Genomic DNA, 23,219 nt, shown 5'->3' on the forward strand with positions numbered 1-23,219 from the left:
ATCAAGAAATATATTAGCAATTTGGGCAATTTCCCTTCTCAAAAATTCTGAGCATTTAACATAATGAGCTCAGAGTGGGAGAAAGGAAGATCACAGTTTTGTGCTTTGATAATAAAGGCCATTTTAAATTTTATAAAGGACATTATGATAGTTTTGTCTATGCTTTATTCCTATGCAAATTAGCTATTTGTGCCCCAAGTTAGCACATGATAAACACTTTTTGAATTCATTGATTTTCCTGTTATTGCAAGTGGAGAGCTTACGTTCAATCCTGTATTCATAATTTCACTTTATATTTATGAAGAGTCAAGTGTTAACTCTGAAATAATGACGTTTTAAGTAATAATCACAACCACATGTTTCAAAGCTCCAGGGTGCTTCCTTTTGTTCTCACCATGTTGTAAATGAGAAAACTGAGCATTCAGAAGGTAGAATTCCCCAAAGTCACATGGCAGTTAGGTAGGTGGTAGGGCTGAGATTGGAACCCTGTCTATCTGGGTACAAAGACAATGAGTTGACACTGACCACTCTGCCTGATGGTTTCTCTAAAGCCGCCTTCTCTTCCTCTCTCCTTTGCTCTTCCTTCCTGCAGAAACAACATGACAAAGTGAGGGAACACATGGATGGGGTCAACGCTTCCCTAAAGACGTCATCGGACTCTCTGATAATCCCTCGTCTGACTCTTGCAGAACTTGACGACATAATAAAGGTAAGAATGCGTGTGCCCTGTTCAGGTTTGTACTGATAGCAGATTAGAACAGCAGCTCCATGTCACAGAACAATTAAATCCAATTCAAATATATCAAGTTAGCTGGCATTATAAAAATAAGATCAAGTGACTGAGTTTTTCAGTTTCATTGACTGTGGCCACTCCCCATATATGGCTACCTAAATTTAAATTTAAGTAATTTAAATTAAAATTTTAATTCCTCAATCACATTAGCCATAGTTCATGTGCTCAAAAGTGCCACATGAGGCAAGTGGCTACTATAATGCCCACTCCAACAATTTTCTGGCCACATGGATACATCCTCCATTTCATTTATACTTTTCTCGTATCATCTCTGTATCATCTCTTCCCTCTGAGTAGCTAAAGTTATCAATATAATCATTCTATAATCACAGATATTATCATAGAAAGTTCTGTTAGAAGTGCAATTCAGGAATATCCTAACTCTACTCATAAGTTGTCTGTGTAGTAAAGCTGGTAGTCAAAAAATAAAAGTCACACTTTTTAAAGTAGAAAATTTCCAATAAAATGCAGTGAAACAGGCCATCACTGAATTACTCTTAGCTCATTTTTACTACTTTTGAAAGGATATCATTTTAAAGTTATCTGATCAGCCCTAACTGGTAATGGCTCAGTTTTTTGGAGATTCTCCCATAAACTGGAAACTCATGGGTTTGATTTCTGATCAGGACACATGCCTAGGTTGTAGGTTCAGGCCCTGGTCAGGCCAGGTCAGAGCGCATACGAGAAGCAACCCATTGATGTTTCTCTCACACTGATGTTTTTTAATCTCTCTCTCCCTCCTTTCCCCTCTCTCTAAAATTAATAAATATGTTCTTGGGTAAGGATTTAAAAAAGTTATCTGATCGCCATCTCATTATATTTCAGCACCGAGCTCCCTGTCTTCCTCTCCATCCCTACTCCCATTACTCTCATTACAGAGATCAAAATCCAGAGGGATGAGCCCACCAGCTCTCAGACCTCTAGCTCCTTGAAGTCCTGTCCAACAAGCTTTTCCACCCATCCACCTCTGTTATGCCAGTTATGGCCATACCCAAGTCTTGTCATCAATAACAGTGCCTCTTCCCAAATCCCAGTTTCAAGCACTTCCTTCCCATAACACCATCTCATCTCACTCACTCGAGAATGCCCACTCCAACAATTCTCTGGCCACATGGAGACCTCCTCCACTTCATTTATCCTTCTCTCATATCGGCTCTCCCCTCTGAGCAGCTCAAGTTATCACTATAATCGTTCTTTGTAAACACCCTTAACTTCCACACTATTCCCCTACTGAACTCACCTGGGAATTCTAACCCTGTATCCCCAATAAACACAAGCACCCCCAGCATCGTGGCCACACCCAGTGCTGCCAGCATAACTGGGGGGAAACCAACCTCCTGTTCTATCTGTCTGGCTGATGGATTTGCTTCATGCTTCACTAAAAAACTAAGAACAAAAAAAACCTCTTCTCATATTTCTTCCCCAAATCTACCAGCTCACCTGCATCTGTATCAAGATTTCTACCTTCCTTCTTGTAACAAGTAATAAAGCACTCCTTCTTCCATCACAGTCCCATCCCTCCACCTATTTTCTAAATCCTACTCTTCCCCACCTTAAAAGCAAGGTAGCAGGGCATGGCTCCCAAAAGCATTCCCTCTCTGATTCACCCAGTTCTTACCCTTCACTGGATCATTACTGCTAACATACAGACCTGCCTAATAGTCCTTATCTTTTAAAAATTAAAAAGAAAAAAAAAGCCCTGGCTCACATTTCTTTTAATGCCTGCCTCATTACTATTCTGAGCTTCACAGCAAAGTAGCTCAAGTCATTTACAGTTGCCATTTCCACCCTCCAGCCCCACACTGTCTACTGTTCTCAACCCACACCAAATGAGAGTCCATGCCCCTCCTCCGAGGCTGCGCTTGTCCAAGGCACCAGCAACCTCAACACAGACAAAAACATGGTTCCACTTCTCTCCTCAGCGTTCTCAGCCTTGCACTGTGAACCATTCCTCCTTATTTAAAGATCATGTTCTGGGTCCTCCAATACTGCACTCAACCTGGCTCCCCTCCCACCTCATTGGCCATTTCTTCCCAGCCTCCTCTGTTGGCTTCACCGCTGTGCATCCTCTCTGTGGTAAATATTTCAGACTCTGCGGGCCATATACAACTGTTCTTCCTTATTCTTTTCTTGGTTTTTGTTTGTTGTCATTTTTTTACAATTTTTTTAAATGTAAAAACTGTTCCGGCTTTGGTCCATACAAGGCATTGGGCCAGGTTAAATGGCTCACTACTCAGTCCTGGGCCTTTCTGTCTATTCACACTCTCTTGCTAGTTAATCTCATTGAACCCTATGACTTTATAAAATAATTTTATGCATTATTCCACGATTTACACCTATGACTCAGATACCTTCACCGAATTCCAAACTCTTATATGCAAATGCTTACTTGATGTTTTCAAGTAAGAACTCTGCATGGTTTGTAGCAAAACTGCAATTTCATCTACTACTTGGATATGTAACAAGTATATCAAATGTAGATTGTCTGAATAAAATCTGCTTTTCTTTTCTAGTCTCCCCCACCTTAGTACATAGCACAACTCATTAGCTCAAATCAAAATTCTGGAGTCGTTCTTGATTTCTGCTTTCTTCTCACTCCCATTTCAGCAAGACCTGTTGGCCCTCCCTCCAAAATAAGTACTTAACCCTCTTCTCTGCTGCTACTCCTTAGTCTAAGTCTCCTCATTTCCAGTGTGATCTGCCTCCTACTAATCCATTTGCCTTCACTTCTGCCCCTCAAAACTTGTCCTCTGCAGTAGCAGAACAATTCTTTAAGTACATCATCAGATCATGTTATTTCTCCTACATAAAACCTCCAGGGACACTTAAAGTAGGAAACACCTCTTTATACCATGGCCCAGGAGACCCTGAGTGACCTGGCTCTGGCCCACCCTTCTGACTTCATGCCCCACTGTCTCCCTCACCCACTACACTTCAGACTATCACACCCCAGCTCCCCTCTATTTTCTAACACACCATAATTTTTTCCTGCCTCAGCATCTTCTTACCTGCTGTCCCCAAATTTTCCAGTGGCTAGTGTTCCGTGACCATTCAATCTAAGTGAACCTCTTACTTCTGATCACTCTCCAACACCTCTCACCTGTTGTATCTTATTCAGTAGACTTTTACTCCCTGAAATTAGCTTGTTCACTTATTTTATCACTTGTTTATTATTATCTCTCCCTTCCCAGCAGATTGTAAATTCCTTGAGAGCAGAGACTGTGTTCGAAAATAGACACTCAATCTCCTAAAGAGTACCTGGCACATAGTAGGCACAAAATAAATATTCTTTGAATGAATCAATGAGTAAAGGTAGAATGTCCATGGCAATTTTTCTGTTTCTACAGTTAAAAATATTTTTTTAAGTATTGATCCCCAGGCAACCAACCAAAAAGCTAGAGGTTTAATACTGTCTCCATAAAAAGAAATCCTCTGTGCCAGGAAGTATATTACATTCTGGGAATGCAAAGTAAATTAAACATAGTTTCTGTCTCCCAAGATTGTGTAATCTGGTGAGTGCAATATTCAAATGAAAGGATTACTGTAATAAAGTACGTAGACTTAAAAACTGTGTGACCGCACTGAACTCACCCCGGAGAAGTTAGGGGTAGCTTCATAAGGGAAGTGATATTTGAGATGAATGTGGAAGGATGAGTAGAACTTTTCCAGATGATGATACAGAAAACAAGGGAACAGTATTCTGCAGACAGAGAAAATAGGATGTACAAAGACACAGGGGCCTATGTAGTATGGTGAAGAGTGATGAGAAATGAAATTGGTGAGAGAGAAGGGCATCAGCTAATGAGATGTGCTAAGGAATTGAATTTGTACCTGCAAAACCATGGCTGATTTTGAGAAGGGAAATAACATAATCAGATTACCCAATAGAAAGATCAGCATTCCTACAGGATGGGAGGGAATGAATTCGAAGACTGAAAGACTGAGCTCAGAGAAAGGAGTTAGATTTCTTGGGAAGGAAAGGGCTGAGTCAAACCCTGAGGAATACCAGCTGTCAAGTTCTCCTTCCTGACCAGAGAAATAGAAGACCGACTGGGAGAAAACAGCGACACAAATGCTAGTTTAGTTTAGTTTTCAGATCAGAGATAGCAGAGCACGTCTGAATGCTAGGAAGCAATGTGTAGAGAACAAGAAATTGAAGATGCAAGAGACATAGATAAATATTGATATCTACTTATAAAATTGTAGGCACATGTTGACCTGGCCTGAAATTTACTGAACTTTATAATGGGAAATAATGGAGATTATCTTTTGATGCTCCCTGGGGAAAATGTTTTTAAGTTTTTCTAAATTAAATTCATTTTTAAAAATATTTAGAATGCCTCGGGGATTTATGCTGAAATAGATGGAGCCAGAGATGAACTACAGGGAAAGCTGTTCAACCTAAGTAATCTCAGTCCCGATTTAGTCCAAGAAGCTGTTGACCATGCCCACAACCTTCATCAAGAGGCTGATGAACTGAGCAGGTAATATCCTAGTTTTAGAAATGCAGATATCTCCATAGGCTGATTAACTTATTTTCATTCAATTCCATATACCAGAGTTACTGGGGTATAATGTTAGCAGGTTGGTTTAAAGATTGGGTTTGTTTGTTTATTTGTTTATTGATGGTTAGTCTGAGAACCAATAATTTTTTTATTATAATTGCTTTGAGGAGACAGTTTTTCAATTTAAAAAAGTCTGTCGGATCACAGACCTGTGTTTGGGGTAAAGGGGGTTCTGTTTTACAGTTATTAATAGAATGACCTAATGCATTCACTTAGGGCCATAACTGTTGCAAAAAAATATTATCAAGTAGATCCCTTTACAAGGTCTAAGTCTATCATCATCCTGTATTTATTTCATAGGCATTATTAGTTTTCCCCACTTAAGTGCCTTAAAGTAAAGCTGATTAGAAGTTGGCAATACAACTGACTTCTGGTAAATACTCTTAACATACCACAGTTCCCAACAGGATCCATTTCATCTTGACACCTATTAAGAGAAAAATCAATGGACAATTTTCCTCATCGAATTTAGAACAGAGTCATACACCCCTTGGGCAGTCAGTTAGTGTTTATTGAAATGTGCTGACAAATTGGAATTGAATTCATGACCCTGAAATAATAGATAAATAATGAGATAATTATAGAGAAAGGACTGCAAATCTGGCAATTAGGAGCAAGAATCAGTAAAGGTCATGAACAAAATAAGAACCAATAGCAACTTCTGTTCAAAACTTAAATCATTTAAATCATCTTTTTATTCCTGATTATCAAAAATTTCAAATATCTTTCCAAGTCTCCTGAGAATTGAGAGACAGAGAGAGAGAAGTTACATAAAGTCTTGATGTGTGAGATGGCATTATATCCAGCTCTGTGTCATGCTCCCAGAAAATGTGCTTTTGATGAACCCAATAAAATGGAACTTGGATGAAATACTGCTTTAGATAATATGCTATACTGGTAGGATATGATTTTTGAGACCCATCCTGTGATACTCTTCAACATTCTTTTGTCATTGTATCAACCAGCCTACTGATGGGGACCCCCACACTCACCTCCCAGTGCCACTCTGCAGCAAGCAGTGTTCTAGCATGACTCTAATTTACAACTGCTTTCCATGAAATGTGTTCAGGAGCATAGGTCACCCTGAGGTCCCTTTTATGTTTAGGATATTTCTGACTAAAGATACGCAGGGCACCATCCAAATTTATAGACATATTTCCTTCAAAATGTGAATATTACATACCCAATGATTTTCCTACTGTGCTTCAAAAACATAAACATAATTCATCAGGAAGCTTCCATTTCAAAAGCACATTTTATTTTGTATATTGATATAGTACCTGTTTTGTGTCTATCTATAAAAGTAAGTAATTAGGCTTTGTTTCAAGGTCCTTGGTACATCTTCTTACCACTCTAGCTTACAAAATTTTAAAATATTAATAAATAGTTGTAGCATGTTATTTCTTTTATCCCTTTATTATAAAACTTCCTTGGTTTTTATTTTCTAAGCCATTTCTAAGAACAAGGGGTTGCAGGGAGGAAGAAGCAGCAAGATCAGAATTACCTCTACAAAGCAGGGCTGCCCTGTGATTTTCATGGGCCCCGGATACTTTTGGCTCTGTGGGCTCTTTCCCTCATAATAAGTTAAAAATTATATATCATGACTGCAATAAAATAAAAACAAAACAGTATGGAGTTTCATCAGAAAACTAAAGATGGAACCACCTTTTGACCTAGCAATTCCACTGCTGGAATTATACCCTAAGGATCCTGAAACACCAATTCAAAAAAACCTGTGCACCCTAATGTGCATAGCAGCACAATTTACAATAACCAAGTGTTGGAAGCAACCTAAGTGCCCATCAGTAAATGAATGGATCAAAAAACTGTGGTACATTTACACAATGAAATACTACTCAGCAGAAAGAAAGAAGGAGCTCCTACCCTTCACAATAGCATGGATGGAACTGGAGAGCATTATGTTAGGTGAAACAAGCCAGGTGGTGAAAGACAAAGACCATATGATCTCACATGTAAGTGGAGATCATCAAAACAAACAAGCAAACAAAATAGAACCAGAGACACTGAAATAAAGAACAAACTGACAGTAACCAGAAGGGAAGAGGGAGGAAATAAGGTGGGGAGGGGAAGGGTCATCAAGGAACATGTGTGTATAAAGGACACACAGACAAAACCAAAGACGGCCAGGATCAAGGGTGGGAGGCAGGGGTGGGTGGGGTGAAAATGGAGACAACTGTACTTGAACAACATTAAAAAACATAAAAATAAGTTAAATTTAAAAATAAAAACAAATGTAATCATTATACTCGTTTTTTCTTCTGCTAAAAAAAAATAAGATGAAAACATTTCTGTAGGCCCCTACTATGCCTCACGGATAGACCAGCCCTACATCAGAGGAACCAGAATAATAATGGCCTTGAACAATGAAAGAGGAGGAAATTGCCAAGGATACACAGAGTCAGTCAGAGCCTTAGAGAGCATACAAGAACTAAAAGTGGATGCAGTAGACTGAGAACCCAGTCACTGAGCTCAGCAGGTCCCTAAGGGAAATAGGGTGTTTCAAGAGATGAACCAACCTGGGATCTGGTATCTTAATACCAGTCACAGAGAATCTTTTGGAAGTTACTGCTGAGTTAAGGGATGTTACTTGTCAATGTTTGAAACTGAGAAAAAATTGTGAATCTAGTAGATTTAAAACTGAATCAAATTGAGACAAATAACAGCATGAGCCACAGAAAGAGAGGTGGCATTTATGTTATAAAGGAAAAAAAGTATTTGTCAATAAAATGAATTATTGACTAGTTTGAAATTATAATTCAGGAAATACCTTGCTATAAAAATAAATCCTGATGTTTACCAAATGCCAGGCATGGCACCAATCATCTCACATGTTTTACCCCTGTTGTACCTTGTATCAGTCCTCTGAGTCATATACTGTCATCAGCACCTCTATGAGTGTCCAGTGCATTATGGGTACTCAATATATGTTAAATGAACATTACAGAAGCCAAAAAGGCAAAAGCAGAGAACATGGTATATAGGGCAGCAGTGGGGGAGAGTATGAATAGAGCTGTGTGCTTCAAGGAGGCAGCTGGGCCTCAGGAGTGAGAAACCTTATCAACGTGTGCCTTGGGCAAGCAATGCACCCTGTTGCAGAGCCTTACTTGCTTCTGTAAAAGGTCACAGATGTGTTAAGGGCACATATATGCTTCATGCATGTTATTCCCCTTCTTAAGGAAAAATATGATCTGTAATATAAGGAAAATAGGGCCATATTAGAAAGGAGGAAGATAAGGTTGAATCAATAATGAAACCAGCTGACACCTAACATCGTGCTGAGGTTGTGCACTGCCTCTGAGACCCTTGGTTTCTTCTGTGGCAAGGGAAATAGCTGTGCTGATCTGGGTAAGTTGATGGGGGTGACTCTGCCTGACCGCCACCACACATAAACTCTGGCTTGAAGAGGTGTAGAGGGTTGTTTTTAAGTCATTTCCTTTTCTTGTGGCTACTGCCAGCCAGGCAGCCACCGTGGAGCCAAAACGGAGTGGTTTTGGAGTCACCAGAGGCAGACGAATGCAAAGGAGATGTGCCCCTAGGAAAGGAGCTTATGAAAACCTTCTGAAGCCAGATGACTGTGAATAACAGGAAGCGCCCAGGGTCCTGGCAGTGTCCAGTCAAGCCCCACAAATGGCCCTGTTTCCCAAGGAGATAAAATAGAAAAATAATGACAAGTTTGTTCATTAACAGGAATTTACACAGTTCAGATATGAACGGGCTGGTTCAGAAGGCTTTGGATGCTTCAAATGTCTATGAAAATATTGCCAATTATATTAGTGAAGCCAACAATACAGCAGAATTGGCTTTGAACGTCACTGACCAAATTTATGATGTGAGTGTTCTGTTATTTTAAAGTTAATTTATATGTTGTCTTTCCCAGCTATGACTTTTCTGTTTCCTAATGTCATCTGTTGAGCTTCTAATGTAATACAAATGGCAGAAAGAACAGAACTAAAAAAATCATTTTATTTATATTATGAATGTTAACATAGTGCAAGTTCTTCAAGATGTGTCCTACTCCAGAGAGCAAATGCCACTTTCTTGGCCAGTGTTTTTTTAAGCCATAGTCCCTGGATAAAACATATTTAAGACTAGTTCCTGGTGATAGAGAATACGCTTATGCATATATTCAGATTTTTTCTATTTTCAAATTTATTTCCCAAGTACAGTTGACATACAATATTATATTAGTTTTGGTGTGCAACATAGTAATTAGACAATTATGTACCTTACAAACTGATCAACCCTGTAAGTCTAATACCCACCTGGCACGATACATGATTATTATAATGTTACTGACTATATCCCTAGATTCCCTTTACATTTCCATGACTGTTTTATAACTGGCAATTTGTACTCCTTAATCCCTTTCACCTTCTGATTTTTCAACTCATAAGTTGTTTATTGATGGCTTCTACATGACAAGCACTTTTATGGGACCTCAGCCAGGGACTATTCCTGGTTCACGGAGTTTTCCTCAAAAAACATTTATCTTGAAAATGCCAAGGACATTATTGTCTTATGTTCATGTTTGACCTTGCTTTTGAGCTATGAAAATGAACCTGTATGAATTTTGCTTTGTGTTTAGCAGATAAACTGCATCATTTAAATCCTAAAATCACAAATAACTCTTCTGCGATCATTCTTACTTTTTCCATTTACTTCCTTTGTAGGCTGTGAGTGGGATTGATACGCAAATCATTTACCATAAAGATGAGAGTGAGAACCTCCTTAATCAAGCCAGACAACTGCAAACAAAGGCAGATTCCAGTAAGTACCTTCACTTTCCCAGCTTCCTTCTGATTTATAGCTGCTTCCTCCTTTCATACTGCATGTACGCATATAGTCAGATTTCAAAATTCTAAAATTAAAAAATAAATGATATTTCAACTGAATTAGACATGAATAGTTCCTGCTCAGAATCAAGGCATAATAAAGCAGAGATTAGATATTTTAAAATAAACTGTGGGTTTTTAAAAAATCCTTTCATATAGTAAAACATGTGATAGATTTTCTTTTCTGTTTTTAGATCTTCACCTGAGGATACATATTTATTGACTTTATTGATTTATTGCTTTCTTCATTTTAGAGAGAGAGGAAGGGGGAGAGAAGGGGAGAAAGAGAGAAACATTGAGGTGAGGCAGAAACATCGATCTGTTGCCCAGCAATCAAACCTGACGCACTTTAGTGCATAGGACGACACTCTAGCTAACGGAACCACCCAGGCAGGGCCATGTGGTAGATATTCTTGCTAATCAAATAGACTAACTAATATAAACTTACTATAAATACTAATTATTACAGAGATAATGCTATAAGATACACTTAATACTGAAACTATATTGCATATGTTCACCCTTTCTTGGACAGTTCAGGAGGTTCCTTAAAATTTTACCCAGGATGACCCATTAAAGTCATCACTGTGAGAGTCGGGAGGGTAGGGTACCACAGAGCCATTTGGTTATTTGCACTTTCTTGTAGTTTGTGTTCTTCAAGTTTACTGTAGTTAGGACAAGCCTAATGACCATAGAGAAAGAAGCACTTTCAAAGGCTGGGGTTTGCCTCTGCTAAAGCAAGTACCTCCAGGAGTGAGAGGAGAGGGAGAAAAAAGGGGAATAACTTTAGTCAATTTTGTATCTTGCAAGTTAGTCTTAAAAACAATAGAATTGATTAAGAATTTCACTGAACATTATTCATCTCTGAAGTAATGAGCTCATTTCTAAGTATATTCGAGCATTGACTAATGAGATTGGAAATCCATTATCTAGCTAATTTCTAACTACCACCTAAAAACAAAGGCCAAGTTTGAAACTGAAAACTTCATGGAATTTTATCAAAGCAATTAATCTCAAGTCTAATTGTGCTTTTTATTTTTTACAAAGAAATACATAGAAAATAAATGCACTTGTTTTTCATATGCAGAATATTTAACTATTTAATTACCATAAAGCCACTATTAATTTATGTTTCTGGGTAAAGAAAGGCAATAAAAAATGCTATTAAGTTTCTCAGTTCTAATTAATTATATAAGTCCAGTCTTGAACATACTCTTTAGAAAAGAATTACAGTATTAACAGTAAAGAATGTGATTAGTAGTAAAATATTTAAAAATAAATGTTGCATATGTATGTATAACTTTTGTTTCATGTGGTGTGAAGACCAGAATGAGCAAATCTTCATAATTCAATGACTTAAATAGTTTATTCTTCTTTGTAATTTGTAAGGTATTTTCTCAGCACTGTCATTATTGACCTCATGAAAGCAAGTTTTCCAATTTGGGACTATCTCTTCAAAGTTCCATATTTTGCATACAGATAAGTCTCTCCATTGGTCTCTTTGAATATATTATATATTTGGTCACCTATGTCATGATTTTGTTTGGTTAAATCCCTTCATTTATTGATTTGTAAAAGGGACACCAAAAGACAATTAAAACTGAGTGGTTAAGAACTTGTCTGCCTTTAAACTATACACACTTGTGATATAAATCTAAATTTTCAAACTGAACCATATTCATCTACTAAGATACATTGTAATTTCAGATTACTATGAATTTATATCCCAATGACTTTCGGTGATCAATCATCTTTATTTTCCAGCTTTCCTTTTCTTCATTGTCTATAGAAAATAGCAATCTGTAATAAACTCAGGAAGTAGCTATTTAAAGGAATTGTCTATTGAATTCATTTGTAAAATTTAAAAAAAGTTTATGTAAATCATGAGTTCCAAATAGGACACACTATTTATGAAACATTTCTTCTTATAAACATCTAGCCCAAAATAGATTTTTGTTCTCCTATTTTTATCAAGAGCTCCAAATATAGAGTTAAATATATTCTTTCTCAGTATATCAGCCAGTGTTTTTTTGCAGTCACAAGACCCAAAAAGAATAGCTAAAAAGATTTTTTGTACCACAATATTTAAAAAGTAAAACTAAAAGCAGGAGAGAGAGTGTAATACAACTAAAAAATATGTGTAAGTTCCTCCTTGAATTCTGGGAAATTCTCAGGCACTACCCAGAGGAAATAAGAAAGAAGTGCTGGTACTCTGGTTGCATTGTACTTGGTGACAGAATCAACTAAGCACCACCCATTGTATACCCATTGTACACATGTGGGGGGAAAAGATAACTGAACAAAAAACCAAGCACACCAGACTATACAAAAGAAAAGAATAAGTACCCCATGGGAGAGTATATGTTTATTTATAAGCCCATTGGAAAGAAAGAATATAATAGAAGATGAAAAAATATTTTTCTGTTCATTGAGAAGCATAAATTCCTTGATGATTTGTAAAGTAAAGAAAGCATGAATCCAACATTTTGGGAAAGCCGATTTTTCAGTTCAGGTGACAAGTTTTATTCCATCTTAATTTGTTTGGATTTGGTCAAAGATAACCCAGTTTAAGGACTATGTTACAGGCACACTTTCAAGAATCGTTTTTAAGAAAAAAGACTGTCAAAAAAGATACAAGAACAAATAGAAAACCTGATGGAGAGTGTATACATGCATAAAATATAGTAAATTTAATCAGTAATTAAACCCTTCCCACAAAGAAATCTCAAGCTCTGAAGACTTCATCAACGAATCTTCCAAACTTCGTAAGAAGAAATAGCACCACTCATATATAAAATCTTCCAAAAAATGGAAAAAGAGGAAATGCTCTCTACCTTGCTCTATGAGGTAAACAAAACTGAGATACCAAAATTGAACAAGGGTATTATAAAAAAAGGAAAATTATAAACTAAATTCTCTCATTAAGAGATATAAAAATCTGGATATTAAGATATCAATAAATCAAATCTAACATACATAAAAATGATAATACATGACCAAGTTAAGTTTATTCCAGACTTCAAAGTTAGTTTAACACTTAAAACATCAATTGTAATTTACCTTGCTTACAGAATATAAAAGAAAATTAGTACAATCATCTCACTATATGCAGAAAATTTATTTAACAAAACTCAATACTTATTCATGCTTTTAAAAAACTCATGGCAAAACAGACATAGACTTAAGCTTTTGCAATTTAACAAAGAATAATGAAAATAATATTCAGCAAATTAATACTAAAATATTGAAAACTTTCCCACCAAGAATGAAAGCAAGACAAGAAAGCTCCACATTACCAGTTTAGTTCTATGTATACCAATTAAAAATTAACTCTAAAAAATAACACCATTTGCAATAGCATAAAATACTTAGCACTAAAGCTGATGAAAGATGCTAAGATCTCTACTACACTACTGAAAGAAATTATAGAATTTCTAAATAAGTGTAGATCAAAACCCGAATTTAGACCTAAAGAAGAGTAATGAAACTGTATTAATTAATATGAAGTCTCAAATTTATAAAAATGACAATTCTGACAAATTCATCTATACATTCAATATAATACCAATTAAAGTACCAGCACTACATGCAGAAAAATTCTAGAATTTCTATGGACATGGAGAAGGGAAGAATAGCCAGCACAATCCTGAAGAATAGAATCTTGAAAGAGCAAGACTTAAACCACCAGGTATAAAGACTTATAACTCCACTGAAATTAAAACACATACAAAAAGTATAAAAATTATAGTAGTGTATTATTTTTAATACAATTTAAAAACAAACACAACTAACACAGAGATATAAATTTTAGAATAGTAGTCATCTTTGGGTAACCACAGAAGTCCCAGGAAACTATAAGGTTGCTAATAATATATTATTTTCTTGACCTAGATTCTGGGTATATTTTGTATTTGGTTTGTGAAAATTCATCAAGGTGTGCATTTATAACGTGTGATCTTTTCAAGATGTATGTTATGGATCAATTAAAATTTTATTGAAACAATTCAGAAAAAAAGAATTATTCTTACATAACCAGTCGTCACCATAAATATAGATGGTTCTCTTCATCTCTTAATCACCTGTGCTTCTAGGTGTTATTAGTCACAACAGTGCTATATTTTTCAGTCAAAAAAATTAGCCAGCATCTCTATACCTTTTATGAGTCACTTAATGGTATCTGAAATTACTCTCAAGAAGCTACCCAGTTTCCTGCACTCTTGTATGGAATGCCAATCTCCAGAATTGGTGGTCTATGCTCATGCCATATTCAGAACATTGCAGGTGCAAATTAGAATTTTTTTTGTTGAAATGGATATATTTTTTTCCTGGCATCCTGGCCTTACTGGAACTTCTTTTGACTTCTTCTCCACAGGCAATGTTGAGGCAGTGGCTGACACCAGCAGGCGTGTGGGTGGAGCTCTAGCAAGAAAGAGTGGCCTCAAAAACAGATTAAATGATGCCATTAAACAACTACAAGCCACAGAAAGAGGTAAGGATCAGACGGACCAACAGAACTTAAGCCTCACCTGTTTGTTCTGGTATTAAGATTCACCTTTGAGAAAGGAGTAGGTGATTCCTTGCTCATAGACCTTTTTATAAATAAATATTATTTTCTGATGACAAAAGAAACTATGTTCATACATACACAGACACACACACTCCAAAAAATAAATTCTGGAAAATAATGATAAAAGCTGTAACCACACCATGTAGGGGGGACCATTAAATTTGAATTTTCCTCCAGCTGTTTGTACATATGTGTGTGTTTTCATAGAATCATACTATTTATATGTACTGTTCAGTAACCTACTTTGTGAACATCCTTCTTTATTAATAAATATGCCCTAATATGGTTACTGGGTTTCTTTGGCCCCAACTGTAAACAGCTGGTCTCTGTTACATGCCACGTCATTCTTCTAGTACAGGCAAGGAGACCAGTGAGCCAACTAGAGAAACAAGAGCACTCACTCACGTTGCCTAATCTGAGACTACACTGGTATTTTAGAAAGACCTGATTGGAAGCAGATGTGCCTTCCCCGGCATGGTGAAAGTTAAAACATGACCGCTAGCTGTGGACGCTTTACTACACAAAGCAAGTCCAGCTATACCAAAGCCCAGGCCAGGAGGGTGCCATCCATTGAAAGTCCCTGTCGTCAGCACCATCAGAGCCACCACATGCTAGGAACTGGGCTGTGTTTTTCATACATTATTTCATGTGGGAAAGGATCACCATTAGCTTTAGGCTGATGTGAACCTTGAGGCATGTCAAGGTCAGGGAACTTGCTCCAAAAGACACAGTCCCAAAAAGAAGCAGACCCAGGAGTTAACACTACTTCCATCGGATTTTAGAGCATGTAACTGTTTTCTCCATTAAAAAAAAAAATTGAAGCTACAACCCACCCGATTGATTTTTCATTGTTTTTTTTTTACATAAATAATGCATGAGCATTATAGAAAGATTAGAAAATGTAGATTAGGAGATAGAACAAGAGAAGAAAGATATTTTATTTTCTCATTACCTAGGAAAAATATTTCATTGTAAACATATTTTTATTTTATATAGGTAGACTTTCAATAAAAATTGAATTTCACTCTATATGCTCTGTTGCAACTTGCTTTTATTATTCAAAAATACCTTTCCTGACTGACTTACTCAGTACTAGAGCATCATTTTTATAGCAAAAATTGTTCCACCTAGAAGAAAGTGATATTTATGATAAATTTCAGACACAAACATTGCATGAGTTAACTCTCAATGCATTTTCTGTGGCTTTCTTACCAGGTCTCTATCCTAAAGAAATAATAATTACACTTTTTTAAAACTTACTTCTAATTGGAAACTATTATAAGTGAGCTACATGATTTTAATGAGACTTTAGAGTCCTTCAAACTTACTAATACTGCTTACAGTATTCTTGTACGCCTAACTTATACCATAATTAACATATATTTAAAGATCTTAGGTTGGCTTAAAAGCTCTAAATTTATGATCTGTTTTATGCATTGATTAAAGGGCTGTTACTGTTCCCAGCTTCTCTGGGTCCTGGTTAATGGTCCTGCTTCTCTGCATAGTGAATGTCTCTGTGTTCTGTGTGAAGGTGATACTCAGCAGCGCCTGGGTCAGTCCAAGCTGATCACCGCGGAAGCAAACAGGACCACAATGGAAGTCCAACAGGCTACAGCCCCGATGGCTCACAGTCTAACCAGCTGGTCACAGAATCTTCAAACTTTTGACTCTACTGCTTACAACACTGCAGTGGACTCTGCCAGAGATGCAGGTATCACTTAGAAATATCTCAATTCACATCCAGTTGAGGAATTGACCAATGAATTCTGCATATAGTTTGTTAAGAAGCAATTTTCTTTATTTGGGTTTCAGATTGGAATACTGGAGAAGTTAGCTTAGAAAAGGAGAAAGAGTTTTTTTAAAGAGATTTATTTACTTATTTATTTATTTTAGAGAGAGAGGAAAGGAGGGAGATGATGAGGGAGAGAAACATCATTGTGAAAGAGAAACATTGACCAATTGCCTCTCACACGCACCCCAACTGGGGATAGAACCTCAACCCAGGCACATGCCCTGACCAGGAATCAGACCTGCAACCTTTTGGTTTGTAGGACTATGCCCAACCAACTGAGCCACTCTGGCCAGGGCAGGAAAAAAACTTTCACTTGGTTCATCTATCAATACGTGTGTGTACACAAGAAATATATATATATATATTTATGAATGTGAGCCTGATCCCTTCAGGAAGGTCAGTTACATGTTAGGGTAAATAATCTTCACAATATTGCTTTCAGAAAAAAAATTTACTAAGCAGTAGCATTGCTTTCTGCTTATTCCAAAAAAAAGCAGGTTATAACAAACAAGTACTGAATATGGCCAAACATCTCTGAAGCTTCTCACCAAGAACAGTTTGTACCCCAACTGGAACACAAATTTATAGCAATGAAAATTAAATATTTGGATGCCTACCTAGTTCATTTAGTTTCACATAGATATTTAAATCACATATTACTTGGGTAGTTTTCTTTTTTCAGTCTCATATTTCTGTTGTCTTAAATATCAGTGTCTTTGTCATGACTAGAACTTTCTGTTCTCAAACATGGTTTCATGTTTGTGTTTTTTTTATTTTAATTTTATGTTTTAAATTACAGTTAGCTACAATATTCAATTTAGGGATACAACATAGTTCATCCATGGTTTTGCAGACCATATTACCTTTACTTCCATCTGAATTAAGAAACAACTTTAGCCCTGGCGGGTGTAGCTCAGTGGATTGAGCATGGGCTGCTAACCAAAAGGTCACAGGTTCAATTCCCAGTCAGGGCACATGCCTGGGTTGCAGGCCAGGTCCCCAGTGGGGACCATGTGAAATGCAACCACACATCGATATTTCTCTCTCTCTTTCTCCATCTCTTCCCCTCTCTAAAAATAAATAAATCTAAAAAGAGAAACAACTTTATTAACTCATATATGATCACTAGAAATTTGATCCAAAGTTGCAAATATTAATTACCATAATATAGTGTTCATTTTTTAAGTATACAGTCATGAGTTCTTTAATGTCCCCACTCACTTCATTCCTTTTTTTCTAAATTTTTTTGAGATGTTATTTATTTATCTTTAGAGGGAAGGAGAGAGGGAGAGAAATATCAATGTATGGTTGCCTCTCATGCGTCCCCTGCTGGGAACTGGCCTGCAACCCAGGCACGTGCCCTGACTGGGAATTGAACCGTGATCCTCTGGTTTACAGGCCCGTGCTCAATCCACTGAGCTACACCAGGCAGGGCCTCACTTCATTGCTTTTAAAACTTGATCTTTAAAGAATTGCTTATATTACATTCAACATTAACATTTATAAAAATATTATCTCAGGAATATTTACTAAATCTGTGTTAAATTTTCCCCCTCCTTGTTCAGCTCTGTTTGTGCTTGCAGTAAGCATTCAGAACTAGCACTAACTGAAACTGTTTCAAATTACTCTGTTTTCCTCAAATAGCATTTTGTAAAGAGCATACCATAATATAAAATACTTTATAAAGACTCTCATATAAGATGGCTTCCTTTCTCTGAGAGAAGTAAGGGCAGGGGAACCTCTTCATATATATTTCCATAATCAAAATTTAATATAATTCTTTATACTTTATTACCTCTAATTTTTAAAAATCATTATATTATAAAATGCCTATTGTGACCAGTGATCCAAACAACAAATACTTATCTCTATAGTAATCAATACAGTAAACTGATAGTTGCTATTATTTTACTTAATCCCACTCTCTGTTCTGGAAAAGCATCTTGTTTCCTAAGTACAGAACAGAGGTATCTCCTTGGTCCTTATGGACATAGTCTCCTCAATCAGAGTTTAGTTGGTTTCAGTAAGAGGCTTCTTGTCCAGCTGCTAACACTCAATGACCATGGCTCTGCCCTTAGGTAGGAGAATACCCATGAGACACTAATTTTGAGTCCACTGCTTCTCAAACACTAGTGTGCATCAGAATCACCTGTGCCCCCATCATTATTACATTAGCCAAGATTAAAATGAAGGAGAGAATCCTAGAAGCAGCAAGAGATAAGGGGACAGTCACCTACAAAGGAGTTTCCATCAGACTGTCAGCGGATTTCTCAAAAGAGACCTTACAGGCAAGAAGGGGCTGGAAAGAAGTATTCCAGGTCATGAAAACCAAAGACCTACATCCAAGATTGCTCTATCAAGCAAAGCTTTCACTTAGAATTAAAGGGCAGATAAAGTACTTCTCAGATAAGATCAAGTTCAAGGAGTTCATCATCACCAAACCCTTATTATATGAAATGTTAAAGGGACTTACCTAAGAAAAAGAAGATAAAAAAGATGAACAGTGAAAGGACAGCAAACTCACAGTTATTAAGAACCACACCTAAAACAAAAGCAAACTGAGAGGACAGCTAGATCAGGAGTGAACCATAGAAATGAAGATCACATGGAGGGTTAGCAACAGGGGAGTGGGAGAAGGAGAAGGGGGGAGAAAGTACAGAAAATAAGTAGCATAGACAGTAGATAGAAAATGGATAGGGGGAGGGTAAGAATAGTAGGGGAAATATAGAATCTAAAGAACTTGAGACACATGGTCATAAACTAAAGGGGGGGAATGGTGGGGGAGGGGTGTGCAGGGTGGAGGGGAACGAAGGTGGAAAAATAGAACATATGTAATGGCATAATCAATAAAATAAAAAAATATATATTAAAAAAAAGAATCACCTGTGTCCTACTCCCAGAGTTCCTGATTCAGTAAATTGGGGGTGGGACCAAACAATTTGCATTTCTAGAAAGTTCCCTGGTGAAACTGACACCATCACTCTGGGAACCACATGTCTAGAACCACTGCTCCAATTCATGAGACTTTGGATAAGGTATGCCATTCTCCATGTTTGGGGTTTCTCTCAACAAGCTGTATTTTTATGGCTTATGCTCTTTTCTATGTGTACATTATACATCAAAAACAAAACATAACCTAAAACGTCAGTATGATCTGCTTGTACCATCACCCTTGTTGGGACCACAGCCCATGACGGCCCACCCTCGCCTTGGCACAACTGCCACTATCCTGGGTGCTCCCTTATCTCCTCCATCCCCCTCTGCCTCTGCCAGGCCCATTGCAGCAGCAGAGGTGTGAGTGCACATCCTGGAAAACAGCCTTCCCCCTCCTTGTGCCCAGCATTTTTAAACTGTGATATCAGTTTTGTTGGGAATGCAAACAGAACCTATGCTGTGTAGGGAAAGGAACATCTGCATATTTGTCGTGGATCCTGCTTTTTAGATACGTACTTTATAAGTCTGCTTGTTCTGCATACATTTATAAATTGATATGTGCTATAAATATCACAAAATAGGAATTGATTATGCCTGGAGTTTAACTATTAATTTTACAGAATTGAAAATAATTTCTGAATAGTTCTACCAGAAGTAACATGTTTGTCTCTTCACCTGATTCCTGAAAGCTAGTTACTAATGAAATATTTACTCACATGATTAATTTTTATTAACTGCAGTAAGAAATCTGACAGAGGTTGTCCCTCAGCTCCTGGATCAGCTTCGTACAGTTGAGCAGAAGCGACCTGCCAGCAACGTTTCCACCAGCATCCAGAGGATCCGAGAGCTCATTGCTCAGACCAGAAGTGTCGCCAGCAAGGTAACCCGTGAAAAGAGTCATCATCATCAGTCACTCGGTGACTATGAGAACATGAAGAGCAGCTTCCAGAGCCTGGGACCTGTCTACTGTATTATCCAGCCCTGCAGTTCTCAGTTCTCTCTGTTCATCAGAATCACACGAAGAGCTTTAAAAATTAAACCCTTTCCTAGTCCCAGATTAAAATGCAGGAGAGAATCCTAGAAGCAGCAAGAGATAAGGGGACAGTCACCTACAAATGACTTCAAGAGAAATATACCAGGCTCTCAAGAGAAAAGGTTCAGCAATATACATTAGCCAAGGCTCTCAAGAGAAAAGGTTCAGCATCTGTATTTTCTTAAAACTCCCAATGATTCTAAAGTGTGTTAGGACCACAACTTAACCTAGTCAACAATGCTCATAGAGCAAAAGAAATTAAGTAAAACCAAGCACAATAAAAGACTCAATTATTATTATTATTAATTAACAGTTATTTTAGTGTAATTGCTATATGGAATAATCTTGCCCAACCAACCTTTTCAAAGAATTTCGTGGCATAACACAGAAGATATGAAGCTTTTACTGACCCCTCCACAGGCTTAACTTAGGAATCACATACCAGTTGAACCGAATAATCTCAACACAGACCCTGTTCTGAGCTGCTGTACAGAAGCACCTCAGCAACACCATAACTAGCTCCGCACTGGTAGGAATTATCCTGGTGCAACAGTGAACATTTACAGTGCAGCAAAACAGGGCTCGTTCTTGGCCTTCTTTTTAATTTTTTCTTTATTGATTTATAGGCCAGCAGCATTTTTTACAACCAAATTATAGGATTTTATTTTCTCAATTGAGAATTGGCCTGAGCAGACTATTAGCCCAGATTACTGACAGAAATAAGAGTTGAAAATCAGCTATTTTGTAATGAGGGAGATAACAACTGGTAAATACACCTGCCTCTGAATGATATATAGTGATTGATTCCGCATCACAAATTAGTTTTTTTTAGATACCTTGGAGAACATTTCAAAACAGGCTTATTGTCAAGAAATGACATTTCCAAAGCTGGGTTCTCTGTGAGTGCTTTCTCGTAGTTTTATTCATATAGAGTAGAATTTGGGAGCCTTAAACACCTAAGATAATTTTCTAAAGAGTCTTGGCGATGACTCTGGAATCCACTAGGCTCTTCAAAGTGAGATGCTTTTTGTACAGATAATACATCCTTCTTCAACTCTCAATTTTTACATTAATTCCATGTGCTGCTTGATTATTTATTAAGATGTGTTGATGTTTACTCAACTGACAGCATAGGACAGCTGCACTCTAAGCACCTGGGAATATAATCTTGAGCTCACTCACCATCACTATTAACCAAATCAATATTAATGAACTGATATAGATACATCCAGTCATTCAGAAATATTTGCATAAGTGGCATGCATATACAGTCTATCCACTTATGAATACTCCAAAAATCACCTCAAATCAGACTCATTTAGCATATCATATTGGGCCTTTTAGAAATGCATTTACTGAATTTTGCTTTGTTGTGATGCCTTTCCGAGAATCATTATAAAAAAACATTAATGAACTCATCCTTAGAATCGTTACAATGATAGACCCAGTCCTAGAAAGCATTTTTATACTTATCATCTTTTCATTCTCAGAACAGATTTATTGTCCTCATTTTACAGATGAGGAAACTGCAGGTTAGGTGACTTGTTCGTGATTATGTAAGTAGGAAGTGGCAGAGACAGGTTTTAAGACCTGTGTCAGACTTCAGAGCTGTGTCTAGACCCCTCCTAATTGTCCAGACTCACCCATGCTCTTCTTTAAAGACCCTGTAGACAAATTCCTATTTGTACTATTACCCAAGATTGGTTATACTTCTCCTGACCAGTTCATTCTTGTTAATCTTATAGGCCCTTGTGAATCGTATAACTGAGTGTCCCTCCAAGCTGCTTAATTCACCCCAAGTGTGTAGTTCATTGTAGAGTTCATATTTATACTCATTCTTAAACTTACTTTGTCACCCCATTTTAAATTAAAATATTTATTATAATCCACTTTAAATCCTTTCTCCAATGAGGCGAGGACACAAGTAAACAGAGGCCTGGAGGAAAGGAGGGCTCAGAGGCACATTAGGAATGATGGAAGCCCACTGAGAACCATGGGAAAGCTCTGTGCCCATTTCTGCAGCATACTTTTAACGGAATAATTTTGTAACTCCAGATCCAAGTCTCCATGATGTTTGATGGCCAGTCTGCAGTTGAAGTGCACCCTAAAACCAAAGTGGAAGACTTAAAGACCTTCACGTCCCTGAGCCTGTATGTAAAACCTCCCATTGTGAAGCAGCCAGAACTGGCCGGGACTGCAGACCAGTTTATCTTATACCTCGGAAGTAAAAATGTAAGAACGTGGGGTTTATTTATATTTTTTATTTTTATTTTTTAATTACAGTTTACATTCAATATAATGTTTGTACTACTGTCAGGTGTACAGCATAGTGGTTAGACAATCATATACTTTACAAAGTGGTCCCCCTGATATTTCCAGTACCCACCTGGTACCACACATAGTTAGCACAATATCATTGACCATATGTTTTATTTTTACATCCTGTGACTATTTTGTAACTACTAATTTGTACTTCTTAAAAAGAGGAAATAATATTAAAAGGAAAAATAGGTTCCTCTCCCTTGCCATACAACAAAGCTACCTAGGCCAACAACAAAATTCCCATTCTGGTAACTCAAAAAGTATAGATTGTTTTAATGCCCAGCCTAAAGTAGTGAGTTAAAGGCAAGTAATTCTTTCTGTGTGGAATATTTTGAGGCTTGCTTCATATCAGCCTCACAC

The 23,219-nt window shown here is 37.2% G+C and overlaps 1 protein-coding gene across 2 annotated transcripts in view; it reads left to right on the top strand.

Moving 5' to 3' along the window:
• The window catches only part of LAMA4 (laminin subunit alpha 4), a 134,501-nt gene that overhangs the window by 80,416 nt on the left and 30,866 nt on the right, over nucleotides 1-23,219 (top strand). For both annotated transcript variants that reach the window (XM_053664903.1, XM_053664904.1), the window contains 8 exons: nucleotides 593-709; nucleotides 5,129-5,277; nucleotides 9,067-9,208; nucleotides 10,050-10,146; nucleotides 14,584-14,700; nucleotides 16,310-16,489; nucleotides 20,245-20,384; nucleotides 22,593-22,769. In XM_053664903.1, coding sequence (XP_053520878.1) covers nucleotides 593-709; nucleotides 5,129-5,277; nucleotides 9,067-9,208; nucleotides 10,050-10,146; nucleotides 14,584-14,700; nucleotides 16,310-16,489; nucleotides 20,245-20,384; nucleotides 22,593-22,769 — 1,119 coding nt within the window. The remainder of the gene's footprint in view (nucleotides 1-592; nucleotides 710-5,128; nucleotides 5,278-9,066; nucleotides 9,209-10,049; nucleotides 10,147-14,583; nucleotides 14,701-16,309; nucleotides 16,490-20,244; nucleotides 20,385-22,592; nucleotides 22,770-23,219) is intronic.

This window comes from Artibeus jamaicensis, unplaced genomic scaffold (assembly GCF_021234435.1).
Source record: "Artibeus jamaicensis isolate MK-2021 breed Jamaican fruit bat unplaced genomic scaffold, CSHL_Jam_final contig_387, whole genome shotgun sequence".
Lineage (NCBI taxonomy): Eukaryota > Metazoa > Chordata > Mammalia > Chiroptera > Phyllostomidae > Artibeus > Artibeus jamaicensis.